Source organism: Zootoca vivipara, chromosome 9 (genome assembly GCF_963506605.1).
Source record: "Zootoca vivipara chromosome 9, rZooViv1.1, whole genome shotgun sequence".
In the NCBI taxonomy this organism is placed as follows: Eukaryota; Metazoa; Chordata; class Lepidosauria; order Squamata; family Lacertidae; genus Zootoca; species Zootoca vivipara.
This window is the reverse complement of record NC_083284.1, coordinates 39,924,004-39,943,951: the sequence shown is the minus strand read 5'-3', so window position 1 is coordinate 39,943,951 and position 19,948 is coordinate 39,924,004. Positions and strand designations below refer to the sequence as shown.

The 19,948-nt window shown below is 41.1% G+C and overlaps 1 protein-coding gene across 2 annotated transcripts in view; it reads right to left on the bottom strand.

Moving 5' to 3' along the window:
• FHDC1 (FH2 domain containing 1) overlaps positions 1-19,948 on the bottom strand; it is a 52,098-nt gene that overhangs the window by 17,837 nt on the left and 14,313 nt on the right. For both annotated transcript variants that reach the window (XM_035112476.2, XM_060278661.1), the window contains exons 2-6: positions 18,382-19,011; positions 9,809-9,870; positions 9,104-9,206; positions 2,153-2,238; positions 1,964-2,064 (exon numbers count right to left, since the gene is read on the bottom strand). In XM_035112476.2, the coding sequence (XP_034968367.2) occupies positions 1,964-2,064; positions 2,153-2,238; positions 9,104-9,206; positions 9,809-9,870; positions 18,382-18,855 (826 nt within the window). In that variant the 5' untranslated portion in view covers positions 18,856-19,011. The remainder of the gene's footprint in view (positions 1-1,963; positions 2,065-2,152; positions 2,239-9,103; positions 9,207-9,808; positions 9,871-18,381; positions 19,012-19,948) is intronic.

Sequence of the window (19,948 nt, the reverse complement as noted above, 5' to 3'; positions counted from 1 at the left end):
TATCAAATGTTTTCAGTCACTCGTTTACCAATAAAAGAAGGGGAGGTAATCTAATAAATCTGAAGAGGCAAAATATACATGCAGTTTTGACTATTTAGTATCACCAAGGCTGTCAGGCAAGGGGCAACTAACCTGTAACCCTCCAAATGTTTGCTGGACTACAACTCCCACCAGTCCCAATTAGCATGGTCAACAGTCAGGGAGCATGAGAGATGTAGTCCAACATCATCTTAGGGAGTCATAGTTCTTTCAATATACTGATTAACCTAGTGTGCAGCATTGGAAGCCAAGACATCATTGTCAGCCTACAAGCACTTTTTATTTCTCAACTTATTAATTTGCACATTTCTGAAAGAGGCCACTGTTATTCTTGTTCAATAGATGTGACCTAAAGGCCAAAGGGTTTCCTGTAACCAGTGCTTATGTACCCAGGCCACAATTAAATTCATATATTATAAGGAGTATGTGGGAGGAAGCAAGAAAATGAAACAGGAACTTAGAATGGTCTGTTTGAATAAATGCTGCAGTTTCTGGGTCAGTTCATGAACTGCAAAATGCTAATTTGGATGTATGAAGTGTTTAAACAAAGCTACAAATATAGTATTATTTATTTTTCTTAGATCCCACCCTTCCTCTTGGGAGAGCCTAGGAAAATTAACCATCATGATAAACACTACAAAATAGTTTTATCAAAAATCACAATTAAACCACTGACCAGCAAGAAATAAAATGTTATCAGAAATAGTAAGATGTAAGGTAAAGGGACCCCTGACCATTAGGTCCAGTCGTGACTAACTCTGGGGTTGCGGCGCTCATCTCACATTATTGGCCGAGGGAGCCAGCATACAGCTTCTAGGTCATGTGGCCAGCATGACAAAGCCACTTCTGGCGAACCAAAGCAGCACACAGAAACGCCATTTACCTTCCCGTTGGAGTGGTACCTATTTATCTACTTGCACTTTGACGTGCTTTCAAACTGCTAGGTTGGCAGCAGCTGGGACCGAGCAACGGGAGCTCACCCCATCGCGGGGATTCGAACTGCCGACCTTCTGTATGCAATTCTTAACGTATTGAAATAGTGTACATTTTCTATGTACAGCCAAGTCCCTCCTGATGCTTCCCTCCTCATTTTCAAGCACCTACCATAAAGCCATTACCCCTTAATGCCAGAACACTTCTCTGTGCACTTGGCAAGCAGCTAGTGATCAATGACGTTATAGCTCTTAAAAGCAGATTCAAGCCTGAGTGGGCACATCTGCCAATCTGAAATGGCAATGAGAAATGCAGTGTAGGGACTGGAGTGATGGTAAGAGAACTTCTCAAGGCTTTATTGGCTTCATTCATATAGGATACTAACCTATGGTTTATTTTAACTGTGGTTTGCAGTACAAACCAGGATCAGTCTTGTAGATGAGCAAGTAACCGTGGCTTGTTTTGCCTAATTGTAACTGCTCTGTAGCCAGGTGGGCATCTGGGGCAGGGCATGAAAATGAACCAGTGTTATGCCAGGAATGCAAGATCAAGTGTGATGAGAAACCATGGTGAAATACAAGCTGAAATTTGTAAACCAACTTCAAACCATGGTCTTTGCTTTGATCACAACCTGATTCAAGGTGGATCACAATGACAGGACTACAACCATAGAAATATATAGTGGGGGGTGGTGGATGCCACTACTTCACAAATGAGAAAATACTGCAAGTTATTTCATATACAGGAAAGGGAGTATCATCAGTACAAACAAGTGGGAAAATGACTTCAATAATGTGGCCTTGTGATCAAAGTTAAGAACATATCAGACTGATAACACACACACACACCTTTGTGGAATGTGTCAGAGCTGGCTAGCTTCCTTTAAATAGCTAATAGGTACCTGAAATTCCAGATCTCATCCCTCTAGTTAAGTTGATTAACCTGCTAAGAAAAACAAGTGCCTAATGCATGCTGCAGCATGTTTAATTACCCTTTGTAGCCATTCTTATAATTGTCATGTCTTTCTGAAGAGAAGTACAAGATGGGGAGAATTCTTTTTTTAACACCATGGCTTCGAGTCGCAGTGAATAGCTGAAAAATAAACAAATTAAGATTTAGAACTGGTATACAAGTGAGAGAGAATTTATAGTGAATAGAAAAGGGCTTAGCGTTTCCTTACTTTGGCACCTGGATTAGTAGGTACATAAAAGAATCTGCTTGACACAGTTTTGATAGGTCTCCATTGAAATCCTTTAATTTCTTTACCTAGGAATGGGGGGGTAGATAAGAGGTTGATAAGAATCAAATTGGTCACTGGTCAAACTAATGTTAAAGAATGAACTGAGATTTAAGAGCTTACCATGATTTTAAAAATTGCTTTTGGTGCTAGGACTAGATCTTATGGCAGATAGCTACATCAAAAGCAATACCCATGCATATATTACCAAGTAACATCGGATTTGCCATTGTCCTGTAAGTTTCTCCCCCCCAGATTCACCTGCCTGTCTACTATTTTTATTTGCAGGAGCAGGATATCTCAGCACAACATTGTCTCATTCATTTTCAAACACTAACATTTATTGGGGAGAGAGATAGGACACTGGGCTGCTGTTTCCAACAAGGGTCCTTTGTCTGCTGTAAGATCTAGTTCAAGCCCAAGACACTTTGTTTAATACAAACATTTAGAGGTGGGGTTGGGTTTTTTGTTTCTGTTTCTTGCTTTCTTTTTGGCAAATCTTGATAGCATACATCTAGGAAGTATGCCACCATGCCTGAAATGTGACATTTACTACAACAAGCTTACACTTTCTTTTGTCCCCACATCTATCTATTTACGCATTTTCGCTCCATAAGACGCACTTAGTTTTTAGAGGAGGAAAACAAGGGGGGGAAATTCTGGATCAAACGTTGTACTAAACTACCTTTAATAAACAACCGGTCCCGCCGCCACCTCTCGCTGGGGCAGACACTGAGGCGCGGATGGGAGAGGTTGCCTCTCCCAACCGCAGCTCCTATGCTGGCTCTTGCGAGCGGCAGAGGAACGAGCAGTCTGAAAGGGCTGCTTTCGGGCTGCTTGTTCCTCTGCCACCACCAGGAGCCATTGCTCCGGCAGCAGATATCTCCCTTCACTTGCGATTGCAGTGGCAGCCACGGGATCCCGCTGCCGTCCAGTGCCTTCACTCCATAAGACTCACAGACATTTCCCCTTCCTTTTTAGGAGGGGAAAAGTGCATTTTATGGAGTGAAAAATATGGTAAATGTTGTTATTCTACCTTTCATAGAAAGGCACTTCACTAGGCATAGGCAAACTCAGCCCTCCAGATGTTTTGGGACTACAACTCCCATCATCCCTAGCTTACAGGACCAATGGTCAGGGATGATGGGAGTTGTAGTCCCAAAACATCTGGAGGGCCGAGTTTGCCTATGCCTGCACTTCACAAAGGAAAGACAGGACAAAGGCTTCCCAGGACCCACACTGTTGCCAACTGATGACAGGAACTTTGCAGAGCCCCTCTCCACACAGGCCAGCTCCATTTGCTCCTTATCAGGGAAAAATGGAATTGTGAGTTATGAGCCCTTGAGCTGCTGTGTGCTCAGGCAAATGTGTAGCAAATAGTCCTTGGCTGGAGACTGTATCACAGCTAACCTTCCCAGCTGCTCCTACCCCATTTCCCCGAAAATAAGACATACTCATACAATAAGCCGTAGCAGGATTTCTAAGCATTTGCGCAATATAAGCCATAGCCCGAAAATAAGACATAGTGATAGGCGCAGTTCTGGAGGGCACCAAGGAAGAGGCAAGGCTGGACGCATAATAAAAAATAAGACATCCCCTGAAAATAAGCCATAGTGTGTCTTCTTGAGAAAAAATGAATATAAGACAGTGTCTTATTTTCGGGGAAACACAGTACCTAGCTCTTGGTGTGTATGGCTCCCTGCAGGGCTGAACTGTGTCTGATAAACCTACTCTTCTTTCAACCATATTTTTGTAATTGTGAAGAAAGATGGACTCTAGAAAAACAACCTAGTTCTCTCTGTGGTTAGAACTAACAAGGGGGCAAAGAGTTGTTCAACTGTGTATTTGTTTATTAGAATATTTTAAAGCCACCAGCTCAAAACAAATCTCATGGCAGTGTACAATAAAAAAAACACATTAAACAACTATAAAATAATAAAATACAGAACAAATGAACAATACTGAATCCAGTTAATTATCTGGAAATTCTAGGCAAAACAAACATTCCCCCCCCCCACTAAATTTAATTGTCACTCACACATGCCTCTGTTTCAAACATAGGCTCGATTCAGACTTTGCCTGAATGCAAAATATTGCTTTGGGGCAGCAGAAAGCATCAATGAATAAGTGCATTGCTAGGAAAAGCAGAGGTTTCCAGAAGCCTTAAATGTGTTCATTTGACTGCTTATCGTTGAAATGTTTTGTCTGACAGGTATCAGGCATGCAGAGGACCACAAGATCAATCTCCATGTTGTCACAAAACTGGCATAAGGCACACACACCTGGCAGTTAATAGTACTGAGCGCTACAAGATAGCACAAGACAGCCTGCCAACACATTACCGTGGAAATTATCAAAAACAAGTTGTGTCTCATTTCTCCCTCCCTCCCTCCCTTCATTTCTCCTTTAGGGGGACAATTTCACACATTCTTGGCCTTTACTCAGACAAGGATATGGTATCTACATTACTTTTGGAAAACGTGAGTCTACATACTTTACAATTTGTGGGTAGATTAATATAACATGAAGAGGAAAATAGTTTACTAAAAAAACCAAACTTTTACACACTTCTAAACTTCCAACACCTAAAGCAAACCTGTAAGAATTTTAAAAACCTCTTTAAAAAGTTAACAATTGCTTTGCTGCAAAGATAATTGAATCACTCCTACTTAGTATGCAAATTAATGGCAGTAATATCTGTTATGTATTTTTTTAGTGCTCCTTGAATCCTTCATAGACACTGATTGTGGAAGCTGTGGGTGTACAGATGGCTTCAGTACTCATAAGGTACTTTTTTTTAAAAAAGGCACCCATGCTAAAGACAAGGGTAGGCAAAATACAAATGCAACATTAACTGGCTATGCTTTATCAGGGCAGGCCTATTTCATAAAGTGTGAAGTTAATAGCCATGTTTAGGCGGAAATGGAGGTGGGCAGCTTCTCTCACCCCATCATGCCCTCACCCTTTTGCACACCCGGGTCTGATTTCTAAAACTAGAAGTGAGAGACATGGCAAGAAGTTGTGCCCTTTACTGTATGAATCCATAAACTAAATCCCAGATTTGTAAGGGGACAAGGTGGAGATACATTGGTGCGATTAGGTATTGCGAAGGCAAAAGCATTCTGCACATGTTCAAAGACCCTCTGTATTGTACACATTCAAAAACTGAGCCCCAATGTTTGTTTTTAGACCTGGGATGTGCCCAAGAGCTACTTAAACAAACCCTACCTATATCCAAATGTTTTAAAACTTCGAAAACATTGGAGGAAAGCTTCCCTTTGTTCAATTACCATTATCTTTATAGACTTAAATGTCTGGCTCCCTCACAAAGTCAGTGACACAGTGACGCTGCTCACATGGGTTGTTCGGATTCCTGCCGTTTTCCCCTCCACTGAGACTATGAACATTGGTATGGAAACATAATGCAAATATCCAAATGCAGAACAGAATCTATCTAGTGGCAATCTCTAAAACAAGGGTGCTTTATGAACCAGGTCTTTGAAAATATGCTATGCCCACCACCCATTTAAGAGATGAGAACTCTTCCAAAGAGATGAATGGAACCCATTTCCTTAGTATAAGAATTATGAGTTGGACATCACATATAGGCCTGGGAGATGGGCAGCAACTGAATGAAAAAGAATGAAGCAAGTCCTACCTATATAGTTTTTGCATACAGTAGATCTTGCTACAGGGAAGTTATTTCTAAGCTATTAAGTGCAGATTTGGCCCCAAAACAGTTTTGCACATTCAGGACTTGGTGTTATTTTGTGTCTACAACAATGCAACTCGTGTGAATATTTCATACCCCCCCCGAAAAAAAGTTATAAAGTAAATGATGTATTATTTAACACAACAAAAGCCACTTGTCACTTCTCCATCTCCATGCTTGATTTCTATTCCCCCCCCCAACCTATTTGCATTTCAGTTTTGGTACATCTTTTTAAAAGACAACCCAATGATTGAACATTGCTTAAGCACCTTGCTCCAAATGTCACAGGCCTCTGACAAATAAGAAATATGCACTTTCTCGCTGAGCGGGTACAAAAAGGAATAACTGCTCGAGAGAAGAACTTAAGTAGCCTATTGCTGGCTAATGAGCCATTTGCTACTGATGGATAGATAGATACTTTGGCAGGGAATACTATGCAAAGGAAATGTTTCAAGGGCTGGGACCTGTAAACAGGGTGATACATTGTTCGACTCTGAATCAATGAAAGTTGAATTCTTTAACAATGTAAACTAAGCGAAACAGTGTAAACAAGAGTCCATAAATTTAGTCACCATGGAAACTGTCCGTCCTTCCTCTGGCAATCATCCCTGCCCTCATCTTCAACTGCCTGAGCTTCAAATGGCCCTGCCTCTTTCCTGAACCTAAGCTTGTAGGGGGAAGTTTCCCAGTCTCCATACTGCACTTTAGAGAAACATTCTGAGCAGCACCAAAGCACAGCGTGAAGTCAGAGATAAGACTCTGCTCCTATCCTGAGCCCGTCGGTCTTCTGAGAACTTAGGAAAGGGGCACAACATTTGTATGTGTCCCTGTATGTGTTCAGGGAGCTATGTAAGAGGCTCCTGTAGTGTGACTGCTGCTGTCTTCTGAACTCTGTTTACACTCTGAACTCGTAATAAAAGCCAGAATGTTTTTTATTACGGTATACACCCAGTAGCAAATACAATGGCTAAAGAATTGTAGCATACAGTGCACTGGGTATATGGGTAGTTAAAATGTTGCCTTAAGTACAACAATAGTTTGGGGATTAACATGCTATCTTCTTAGCTTGCTCAGATCTTCAAGCTAACACTTCAGTATAGAGCTAGCTTGCATTAAAACAAAATGTTGCAAAGTGTGACTATTTTAATTACTTCTACACTGTAGCAGTAAAACTGTGCAAGTCGAAGCATGTTGATGTTGAGTTATACCAAAAACACCCATGATATGGCATACATTGGAACACAGCCCTAATTGCAATACTAATATTCCCTAACTTCCTTTGGCTTTGCGCACCACCCTCTCTTCTTTCCCCGTCCACCTGTGTAAAGTCATCTCATCTGGCAGCTCTTCGTCTTTAACAATGCTTACCCTTGACATTCCACACTTTTCAGACCCAGAACTTTGTGTGTGTGCTCACACATGTGCACTTACACATTTTCCCCTTCTCTTGCATCTGAGACTGAATGCAGAAGCCATTGCTCACCTTCCCCCCCCCCCCAAACACATAGACACATCCTATTCCTTTGGAACCTCCATTAGAGAAACCTATTCCACTTTGTTCCTAAATATGCAACTTTTGCCATGTCTTTCATCTTTGTTCCTTCCTTCTCTTCTTATATACAAGTTGGAGGAGGGGACATCTTACAACTTCTGGTTCCTCCCCCCCGCCCCCGCCCCCATATCTAAAAGAAGTCCTTTTTCTCTGTTTGTATCTACTGTTGGGACACTCCTTCATGACTGGGTCATCCTGGGCCTCAACACTGGTCTCTGCTAAAGCCATATTTCCCTTTAGTGATAACATCTGCTAGCCAGTTTATATATTCAGGGAAGTATCTGACATAGTCCTCCATATGAAAACAGATTCTGTATGAAGGTGCCAAGGAGCAATTCCACATGAACATTCTGTGGTGGTCCTGAATGTCAGAGTTGGTTATCCATGAAATACTCAATATCTAAAAACTTCTGTTCTTACAGTTAAATGGACTTTTTTTTCACTCTCAAGTCCCTAATCTATTCATTTTTCTCTCTCTCTTTTTGTCAGCACATAGAACACCTTCTCTCAACCATGCTGTTCTTATGCCTGGAGCAACTTCTCTATTACTGTGCTTCAAATTTCCATCCTTCCTCTTAGTTCCTCCACACAATCCAGTTTCCGACCAGAAATATTGTCCTAGCCTATTCTGTTACTGGCTATTGCCTTCCTACTCCTCAGGACTGTCTTTTCTTTTCCATCAGCACTGTTTGATCACTTACACCAGGCATGTCCAACAGGGAGATCGTGATCTACCGGTAGATCACTGGACGTCCGTGGTAGATCACTGGCAGATCACTGGTTCCCCCAAAGAAGTTCAACAACTTTGGCTCCCCTAAAAAAGCTCAACATTTTTGCCCTGCACCCCCTAAAATGTGGCTTTCTTCCTCCCTAAAAGAAGCTCAACAACTGTGACCTGAACCCCTAAAAAGGAGTAGATCACCGCCAGTTTTTAACTCTGTGAGTAGATCTCAGTCTCTTGGGAGTTGGCCACCCCTGACCTATACAATCTTTCCACTAAGCAAGACTGAATACGTAACAAAAAATGTTTTCAAAAAATGCTCAAGAGCACAACAGGAAAGGAGTAATTAAGATCCCTAATGTATACTGACGGTTCCATAACACCACCTTTACAAGATATAGCTTTAGCATAGTCCTAAACAACATTTGCTCAAATTTAACATTGCTTTAAGGCTGCTGTAATGTCGGGTTTTGTGGCATTAGTCAGCAAGTCACAGGATAAGCATTATATTTTTGGTTGAATCCCGACCTGAGCTCAGCAGAGTTCCACCACTGCTGAAGAAGGGGGGGCAGGGTGAGTTTGTTTGTTTATGGTCCCTCCTACTCTCCACAGTCGCCAGTGCTCCCTGAAAAACTGCCCCTGGAAGTTTTGGGGACCCCTAGAACATTGTTTGAGGTGGTACTTGGGCTGCAGATGGAATAAGAAACTTTTGCTGGATCTTAGCTCCCAGAACCAACGGAAGAAACCCTTCCATACAGGATCAAGTCTGGATCTGACTTACTATCTTGACCAGTTAGAACATCCCCCCCCCCCCCCGGAAAAAAGACATCTCTTTTTCATCTTCAAGAACATGTAGCTAATAGTCCCTGTTCTATTTACAGAAGTTTTTCAATACAATCCTCCTCTTACCTCTTCTGTTTCTGGCAATAGCTTGATGAGTTCACGTAGTATCTCAGAACCATAGAGATCACTTCTTCCTGAGTGGAGATCTTCAATTATGGATTCAACTGACCTTGGTGGGGAAATATAACAAAGACATACAGTTTGATCTTGGAAGTTGCCATTTCTATAAGCTAGAAGATTAGATTTCTTGCATGTTCAAGAACATAACCAAGCTGTTTTTGCTTTATATGCTTTGACAGCTTCATTGCTATACAACTTTCAGTGCCCATGCATGGTATTGATATAAGTGCCCTCATTGCAGGTTCCACTGAAATGAATACAACTGTCTAGAACAATAATGCATGAATGCCAATACAACCCACAATTCTTACCCTCTGCCTTTTTTACACATAAATGACTTTAGAAAAATATAACATTAATCTTCAAACTATAATGGGTTTCAATCCTTGAAGAGAAACACTGAGCTCAACTGAAAATGAAGTATCTAACTATAGACTGCCCAACTTTACAAATGCAGTGTTCAGAATAGAATGTAAGATTAGCACATGTATAAGAAAAACACAGTACAAATTGTACAAGTTGACAAATCTGTACCCCATTTTTTAGCTAGATTGGGCTTGTAGCTATATTAGTTATGGTGAGGTATTTCTCATTTTCTACCATATTTTTATCACCATGTATGACAGTTGCCATAGTCATGTAACGTCTTACTTTTTAAACTGCTTAAGAAAGATCCCAATATTCATACTTCTTTTGGCATCCAAAATATTAATCTGAAAAAAAGAGAGCAAGATGCATTAAAAGGCTTGTTCAAACAGAATGTTTTAATAATGCTGGATTACTTTGCTTACATTTCCTGGCATGGAAAAGCAGAAGAAAGTTCTACCCTATAGCAAATGCAAGGATAATTCTTCTGTGATATGCAAATCATCCCAAATACTGTGTAAACATTCATACACAATGAAAGAAGTTGCCATTAGAGCCAATTATCTGTAAATAACCAGAAATTGCTTTTCTCTTTTTCCCCTATACAAACTTTACAATGCATGTATCCAGCACAATACTGCTAACAGTTCATACTGTTACACATTAAACATCATCACCTCTACGAACTGAAGTTGACTTTAATTACTGCTGCCTTAGAACATAAATAATACACTTTAAGCTTTTTTTAAAAAAATAGTATTGCATCTTTATGATGCTATTTGTTTAATATCCATCTGACAAAAAAATTGATTGGATCCATGGTTTTCACATTCATGCTAACTAAAATTAATTTTCCCTTAGCACTAATACTATAATACTATATTGGTAGAATATAATTCTTAGCCCCTGCAAATGATCAGGAATTGTGGGAGTTGTAGCCCAGCCACAGGTTAGCCAACATTGCTGTGCATGTTTGCATGCACAAATGAATGATAAGAAACAAAGGTGAAAATATTGGGGGGTGGGGGACAGAGAATACAAATGAAACCTGAAGGCTATCCTAACCCTCTAAAGTTTTCTTGACTCCTTTTGATATACCTGCCTACCCATTTGAATCTGTGGCTAGTCTTGAAATGCTAAAAGCCCAAATAAGTAAGTGGCTTCCATTTTGCACACTCCAGACACATTACTTCACCACATTCCACACTGGAATCTAAAAAAGCCAGAAACAATTACCTGGAATGATGCCACCTTATGTTATTAGGTAAAAACTTTACATTGGTAACTTGGCTTTCATTGCTGCTATTAACCCCCATGCAGTTCATTAGCAGCAGAAAACTGCTTTATGACAACTGTCACCTGTAGGCCAGCAAAGGCAGATACCCAAAAGCATAATGTCTTTGTACAATAATACATTGCACCATCATACACAGTGACTAGTTTAGCAGCCCTCAGTTAAATTCCTCTTAGAATAGCATAACAAACCACACTTGGTAATCTAAAACTAAAAGTATACTATTGTTCAATTCCCTGAAGCAGGGGTGAAAATGTGAATTGTGGTTTCTGTGTGGTAGTACTCACAAAATACAATTGTTTGACTCATGCAAAGTCAGAGTTAGCAGTTAGTCATTCCAATACTATAATGTTGATTGATAACAGAAGTGACAGATAACAGAGTTCTCCTCCAAACGACTCTATGGTCTGGATTCTGGAAAGTAGTTACAGGCTAAGTTGCATTGTTTCTTACTCTTAGTAAGCAGTGAAAATAGCCAAGATCCATTGATCCCTGGGCATGCACCTCCAGATGGTGGCGATGTCAGGCACTATCCTGGCGCCCAGGCATCTTCACTTAGTTGCAAGTGGGCAATAGTCAAGTACAAAATGAGCCTGGCACATCGCTAATTTTGAACACTGCTGCAACTATTGATAACAAGACCCTAAGTTTCCTGATAAATTACTGTTGGTGTGTTTATCTGAGAATGTACAAACATTACAATAGTCCCCACTTGTTACAATACGCTGTTTATAACTAAAACATGAATACTACGTTTTATTTTATTTTTTAATTAGATTTTTATAGTGCAAGTCCAGTCTTATAGAAAGAACAACCCCTTCTGAATATTTGCCAAAGCAAGGAGTACATGATTAAGTGAAAACTTATGCATATAGTAAAGCCTGAACTGTCATTAAAGAAGCTGTATCTAATCTGTTCTCAAATGTTTTCCTGAATGTACTTTCATTGACCCCTAGAAAAGCAAATTCATTGGCTAACTGGTAAACCCATATTAAAATGCAAGGGAATCCTTTATAATTTTTAAAAAGATGTGTTAAAAGATACCAGATCACTATGTTAAAGGGAGGGGCAAACATAAGCCCCCAGGGGGATCATATCATACTATCAATTTTGAAGTTACCAGATGAAATAGATAAAAGTACACCATCTCCTTGGGTGGGTACCCACCTCCTTGGGTGAGTACTAACTTGAGGCATATTCTCTCTTTTGCAAACATCTACCCATCATACCCTCTTAGTGAGCTGCACAATCAGATATTGAAGAGGATGCAACAGGCAAGGTGAAAAGAGCTCTCTCCGTTCAACAAGCATTACTTTTTCCACACTCTACCAACAAATTTCTCCCTTTTGCTTACTGATTCATGCAACATACTTTCCTGAACAGTTGCCCTCAGATGTTTCAAGCAAGTATTTAATAGGAAGCCTCAGGAACTAATAAGCACCCACCCTTTGGAAGTGCTCAAAAATTCAGGAAGACAAGCAAGGACAAAAGTTAAAACCTGTTCAAGTGTTGCTCAGTACATGGCAATTATCATCTGTGCTTTTACATGTAAATGCCACATTTTTATCACTCTTAAATCCTGTTTGGCATTCCTGACAACCATCACCTCATTCTGGGGCTTGGCTTTGCACTTACTTAAAAGGTATGCCAACATATTTCCACATTTCATTACTCTACAGTCCTGAGACTTGAGCATCTCTGCAACCTCATGGCTCCTGACCTGAAGTCATATATAAAGTTTAGTCAGACAGATGACCAAGATTAAACATGTGATATAAACTCAGCACAATGTTGATAGCTCATTTCTATTAAAGATGTTAAACAGATTGTAACTTGATTCATCCTGAAAGTGACTACACTAGTTCTTTCCCTGCTTTTGAAGCCAAACTTGCAAGACACATGCATTGGACTGAAAGCTCAAGCTACATTTTTCATCATGTTTCTCAGTCTTGAAATGGCGCTCAGAGGCTCTTTCTTCACCATCATCTTTTATCTGAGCTGTTCCATTTCCATTCTTTTTGGATAACCAGATACTCATAGATTTATTAAGAGTCATATCTCCTGATATTCTTCAAGAGTCATTAAGTGAATTCCACTTTTATCCCATATTTTATAATTGGAAGGCGAGACAGGGCAGTCAAACAACTGAGTTATTTGAATGTAGGAAAAAAAGTGGCTTTTGAAGGAAAGATCTATGGACAGAAGACCAGATTCTGCTATTTCAAGCCCAAATATCTTTAGTCTACATAGATTTTTCAATTCGGCATAGGAAAAATCTGGAATTATAATTTACCCCAACACACATTAATCTTTTAAAATCTCTTAAGTTTGTCATCTGCACAAGTGAAACATTTCGCAATGAAATTCCAAGATGTCTTCTCTTCCATTCATCTCCCCTTCCCCAACTCTTTTGACCAATATCCTTCTTCCTTCTTCCTCACTAGCAATGTAAAGTAATATCCACATTCAGCAGTAATATCCACATTCAGCACTACACTACACTCCATTCATTAGGACAGTGTGTGTGTGTATGTATATGTATGTATACACCTATATTCTATTATATTCTATTTGAAGAGCACTCAGTTTTCCTCATCTGCATGGGAATAATTTACTATTATACTCTTGTTGAGTAAAAACTTCCCATTTCTTTCACCTGGCACAAGATGATAGTCCAATAATTGTCATTTCCACAACTCTGAAAAAGTAGATTTCACAACACTTCGACCCTTGCATGCCTATTTTGGATTCATCTTTATGAACAAGTCTTAAATCAAACAAAAACTCTCTAGAGCAGGGGTAGCCAACCTTTTTATCCCTACCGCCCACTAATGCATCTTTCTTGATGGTAAAATTCCCTTACCGCCCACCAGTGCTCGGTGGAAGGAGGATTCGGCTTGTGCTGTAGAACCCCCTACCGCCCACCTAGAATCCTAAAATGCCCACTAGTGAGCGGTAGGGACCAGGTTGATAACCCCTGCTCTAGAACTATAGATAAAAATCGCAAGACAGATAAAGATATAATATTGGGGCATTAACACAGACTTGTATATTCCTTTCTCACCTGAGTCACCATTCTTTTGGGCCCCACAATCACATCTGGAATTTTGAAAAGGTGTCATAGCACCTCAGTCCCTCTGGTTCATTCTTCCCCCTCTCCCTCACTTGTCACTTGTACAAACAGAAATACATAATTTGTGCATGTGGATGAGTGTACACATTTTTTTTAATTTCCACAAGATCTGGATAAAAATCAGATGCAGTGGAATTAAATTGGATTCTCTTGAATTTCCCCAAAACACCACCAAAATAAAGTTTATGCTGGTAGACTGTAGAGTAAAAAAATAATAATAATCAGATCCAGTGCTTGCCACAAAGACATCAATCCAAGGCACAGATCCACATGGATCTTCATGATTTTTGCATAGGCTGACAAGAAAAACCATCACCGAATCACAGAATTCATATACTGGGTGGCCTACTGTTTAATAGGTGGAATTGCTTGTAAAAATTATGAGGGATCATATGGAGATATGCCTCAGATCCATGTTTTTTCATCACTGCAACACTGGAAAGCAGACATAGGCAAACTCCGGCCCTCAAGATGTTTGGGACTACAGTTCCCATCATCCCTGACCACTGGTCCTGTTAGCTAGGGATGATGGGAATTGTAGTCCCAAACATCTCGAGGGCCGGAGTTTGCCTCTGCCTGCTGGAAAGCATCCAGTCATTTGTGGTGCAGCTGTTCAACTGCTCTCTAGGGGCCTATTCTCAGGATCGTAATAGTGGGAATCAAAAGCTTCCAATCAATTTCTGCTGCTTTCCAGTCACATTGAACCAGGCATACGCATGCCTGCGCCACATGCTGAAGACAGCATGGAATGACTTTTAGTTCACCACCACAATTGTATATCGGTGTCTGGAAGTTGGTATGCCTACGATGCATCCTAATTAAATATGTGATCCCCCTCCAAACCACATGTTTAATCAGGGTTTTAAACTTTATTTGGCCTGATTCAGGATTAGTCCAGAGCCCTAGTATTAACAGTACACCTGTCTTTACCCCAGCTTCTGTCTGCACTCATATAAATCCATATTTTGGTTAAATATCACAGATACACAGTCATGGGCAAACTACACTGTGCCATGGGTCACCTTTGCATCCTTTGCCATAGAACAACCTGGTCTTCACTGCAGATTTTTACTTGGCAGGAGTTTAAGCTAACCCAACAGTTTCACGCGAAATATTTAAATTCCTTCAGATCATCACATTTTGCTTACGTGCAGTATGTTTTCTGGTCTAAACCACTGAGCCTCTTGGGCTTGCCGATTGGAAGGTCGGCAGTTCAAATCCGCGTGACTAGGTGAGCACCTGTTACTCTGTCCGAGCTTCTGTCAAACTAGCAGTTTGAAAGCACCCCAGTGCAAGCATATAAATAGGTACTGCTGTGGCGGAAAGGTAAATTGCATTTCTGTGTGGTCTGGCTTTTGTCATGGTGTTCCATTGCACCAGAAGCGGTTAAGTCATGATGGCCACATGACCCGGAAAGCTGTCTGTGGACAAACGCTGGCTCCCTTTGCCTGAAAGCCAGATGTGCGCCACACCCCATAGTCGCCTTTGACTGGACTTAACCATCCAGGGGTCCTTTACCTTTTATGTATATATTGGTTTTCCATGGCAAAGAAATAATTTGTTTTGAGACCTCAAACTATTTTCTGTGTGACAACGCTATTAAACATTTATAGAACCACTCTGGAATAAAGTGGTTTGAGGTCAGCTATTAAAATCAACAAGAAAACTACAGGTGGCAACCTCTCTGCAGGAGGTGGACAAGAACTTGAAGTAACTTTTCAAATGTACACACAGCTATGATTAACACACTTAAGTATATACACCCACTTCCCTACCCTCCCTTTCAATCTTACCAAATATGTGTATGTGTTTAGTCATAGTACACAAACTCCTTCACCAACTTGTAACAATCTGTAGTCAGACAGAAAGATGCTTCCAAGCAGATTTTTCTAAATGCGCTCCTAGAATTATCAGGTGGTTGTTGTTTAGTTCTATATGCATGAACTTGTCTTTTCTACAAATTTCTACCACAGAGTGCATCATTATTTTCTTCTAATTGTGCTTGCACACTATCTTAGACATTTTTCCCAAACCACATGATGACGTCCCCACACAGACACCCATCCTAGCAAAACCTAACATTAGCAGCTTTCCAAAAGTCTGAGTCTAGATTGCATTTTCAACACAAAAGTAATGCTAAGAGGCAAAAGCTTCAAAAGGCACAGCCCAAACATATTAGCGTATTATAAAAAGAGAACAATCACTTTATAGAACATACACTCGGGAATGATAAATAAGCAGTGTATCAAGGTATCTTTTTTTTTTAAGGAAACACATAATTTGATAAAACACAAGGATATTTCCACAAAAATGCAGCGTTGTTTTATGGATTTAGTCTTATGCATTTGTAATAATCTCCCATAAGTTATTTTAGAGGCATTTGCTACGAGATAAAAGTTAAATGGGTTTTAATTTTTCAAAAAGAGCTAACATGTTCCTATCACGTCATGCAATGCTTTCAGTAAACATGCTTAGGACTGCAAGTCCACAGAGCTCAAAGGAGCTGACTCACTAATGTGTGTGCTTAGGATTGCAACATTAACACAGTTTAGGATTCATGGCAGCAAATGTGCTCTACTAACTCTTCTGGCTACAATCCAAACAACTAACTTTATGAGGGTGATGGCACAATGCACAATTTTTATACAGCATTTCCTGAAAAGAAAGCCACTTCTGACACAAATATTTCTTTGCTGAAGGAAGCCCTTCATGCATGCAGTGCCCAACCTCCAAGTTTTAGACTGCTTTTACTTCTTTCTACTGTACATAGTTAGTGGTGCAACCGTCTTATCCCTTTAATATTCACCAGCTCATTAGTACAGATCATATAGTGTGCATTCACTAAGCTAGCCCTCAATTGTCCTGAATGAAGAAATGAATTATGTGCAAACAGATCTAACAAGTAGCCAAGACAAGGACCTTAAGCACACCAGAAACATGTGTGCCCATACTGATTCAGGAAGGTTCCTTGCTCCAGGAACTAGGGCGGGCATCCCCAAACTCGGCCCTCCAGATGTTTTGGGACTACAATTCCCATCATCCCTGACCACTGGTCCTGTTGGCTAGGGATTATGGGAGTTGTAGTCCCAAAACATCTGAAGGGCCGAGTTTGGGGATGTCTGAACTAGGGTCACCTCCACTGCCTCAAAGTCAGAAGAAAAGAAGTGAGCTGCGGACTACAGAGCCATCCATTCATTAAGAAAAAATACCACCACTCTCATGTATTCTGTGTCAAACAATGCAAATGCTATGTGCAAAGCCATGCAATAAAACAAACCTGCTTTAGTTATCTGTTTTAAAACTGCCTCAAATTTTAAAAATTAAATTCATCAAGATGGGTAAAAGCACCCCTTCCCAATAGAGAAACTAACCATAGACTGGTGCTGGAATCTTACTTCATCACTAGTGGCAAGATGATATCCACCACTGCACCTGAGACAGCAGGATAGGGCGGGGTTTTTTAGCAGGAGAGGGGGCAGGACAGGCCAAGTAGCAAAAAGAGAGAGAGAGAGTCTCCACCCACCAACAGACAGGAATGGCTGGGGGGAAGGCTTTGGAGAAACAGCCAGGGAAGCTTCCTGCAATACCACCACTCCAACATGTGCCGCCTGAGGTGTCACTTCACTATGCCCAATGGTAGGGCCGCGCTTGATTTACTGGGTGCTATCATAGATCCATTACAAGCCTCTACCTCCCACCTTCAGCTCTGGCAGCTGGGATGAAGAGGTGGAGGGCTCCTAAACACTAGTCAGGCATAGAGGCAGAACCAGCTTCTGCCTCTCCCTTCCAGCTCTGAGCACCTGTTTGCTCAGAGGCACAGCAAGACAGTCCACCTCTGCCTCTCCCTTCCGATGCTGGAAGCTTGGAGCTCGAATGATAGAGGCACCAAGGAACAAGGAGCCTCGCCACACTCCAGCTCTGACCTTTTGGGACTTTGAGGAGCAGGAGATGCATTTCAGGCAGGCCTCTACCTGGTAAAGAGAGTGTGTTCTGGTGACAAATATTGGGTTGGTCAGTAACAAATAAAAAACTAGTGGGAACTGTGGACAGCACAAGTTTTGAGACACTGTCCAAGTTTTTCATGAGAGCTAGGGGCTTGCCCTTTTCATGAGAGCAGATATATTTGAACCGCACAGCAATATACAAAGTCCCAACGATCCTTAAATACTTCAGGCAATGTCAAATTGCTAATACATTAACCCCATATCATTGCATGACACATCTTGATCTACAGACACCTTCAACCATCAATTTTGAGCGACGCACAAATTTAGGCTCTAGTTGCAGATGAAGAGTGGTATACAGATTTAATAAACATTTTCCCTGATAGGAATAAGGCTACAGCACAAGAACAGTGGGCAAGGGAAATGAAGGCAAGAAATTCAACACATAAGGTTTTCTTTAACGAAGAGGAAGTACGCTCACACTTACCTCTTGTTTAGTATCTTTAAAGGACCTCCTTAAAGTTTTGGTTTTGGAATCTCGGGGTGGCGTCTCTTCTTGCTGGCCAAAAAACTCCTCCATTGTCTTGGTGTCAATCTGATAATTCTGTTTAGCACCAATAGTCCAGATATTGTTTTTGCCACGGACTTGTTCTTCAGGTATAGTTTTCCAGAAGAAGCTACGTAGTCTCTTTTTCTTGCTCTGGTGGCCATGCCCATTTACCAGCTGCGGCAGTGGAGGTCTGCTCAGTGCTAGAGGTGGAGGGGGTGGAGGGGGTGGCACCACTTCTAGTGAAGAAAATCCAGGTTCTGCAGGTGGACATGGTAGAGGTGGCGGCGGTGGCGGTGCTGGAGACAGTTGTTCTTCTGGTTCTGTTGTATCTCCAATCATTAATCCAGCTTCAGCTGAAAGAGCTCCATTTTCTTTGTCATTGACCAAAGAGACACAATTCATAACGTGCATTTTACAGCCTCTCTCTCTATGAGAGAGAGAGAGACTTACTTCCTCAGATGTGCATGGAGCACCAAACACACAGCGGCAACTTATTATTTGCACACCAGAACTGTTAATTTACCATCAGCGACGGGGAATGCAGGAAATCAGTCATTTCTCAGAAACCTGCAACAAAATAATAGCAGAGAGAAACAAAATTAGACTGGATATGCTGAGTAGCATGGTTGAAGCATCAATTTGTAGCTGTGTGCAAATAAGATGACCAATCCAGACACACCAATTACTAGCTCCACCCTATGGCTCTTGGGCTCTAGGAGACATCTCAGTGGCATGTTTGTAAACAACAGAGGCAGGAACCATTGCTTAAAACCTTCATGCCCAAGGCTTGTTAGCCTGATCTTTGAGTGTACAGACTATGATCCAAAGGAGGAGGTTATGCACATGAGGGATGTCCATGATTTTACTGAAGTAGTTCCATTCCACACCAAAGGACCTTGCCTCTTTGGCAGTAAAATTGAGCAATGAAATCAAGACCCTACAAATGAAGGTGGCACCTTAACGAAGGAGACAGCCATGACAATCCACAGGGATACTCAAAGAGTTTATTATGCAACCAGTGTTAGGACATTGTTACTTATTTTTTAGAAGCATAGGAAACTACCTTACACTGAATCAGACCATTGGTCCATCTAGCTCAGTATTGTCTACAGCAGGCACCCCCAAACTCGGTCCTCCAGATGTTTTGGGACTACCGTACAACTCCCATCATACCTAGCCAACAGGACGAGTGGTCAGGGATGATGAGAACTGTAGTCCCAAAACATCTGGAGGGCCGAGTTTGGGGATGCCTGGCCTACACTGACTGGCAATCGCTCTCCAGAGTTTCAGGCAGGGATGCTCTTCCAGCCCTAACTGGAGATGTCAGAGATTGCACCAGGGACCTCCTGCATTCAAGGCAGATGGTTTACCACTGAGCTAATATGGGATGCTAATTACATATGCAGCTTTGAAAAAGGAAAAGTATTATTCATTCCATTAACTGAGTAAATCTAAAATTTATTTTAGCCGTGGCCCAGTATACCTGAAGGAGTGTCTCCACCCC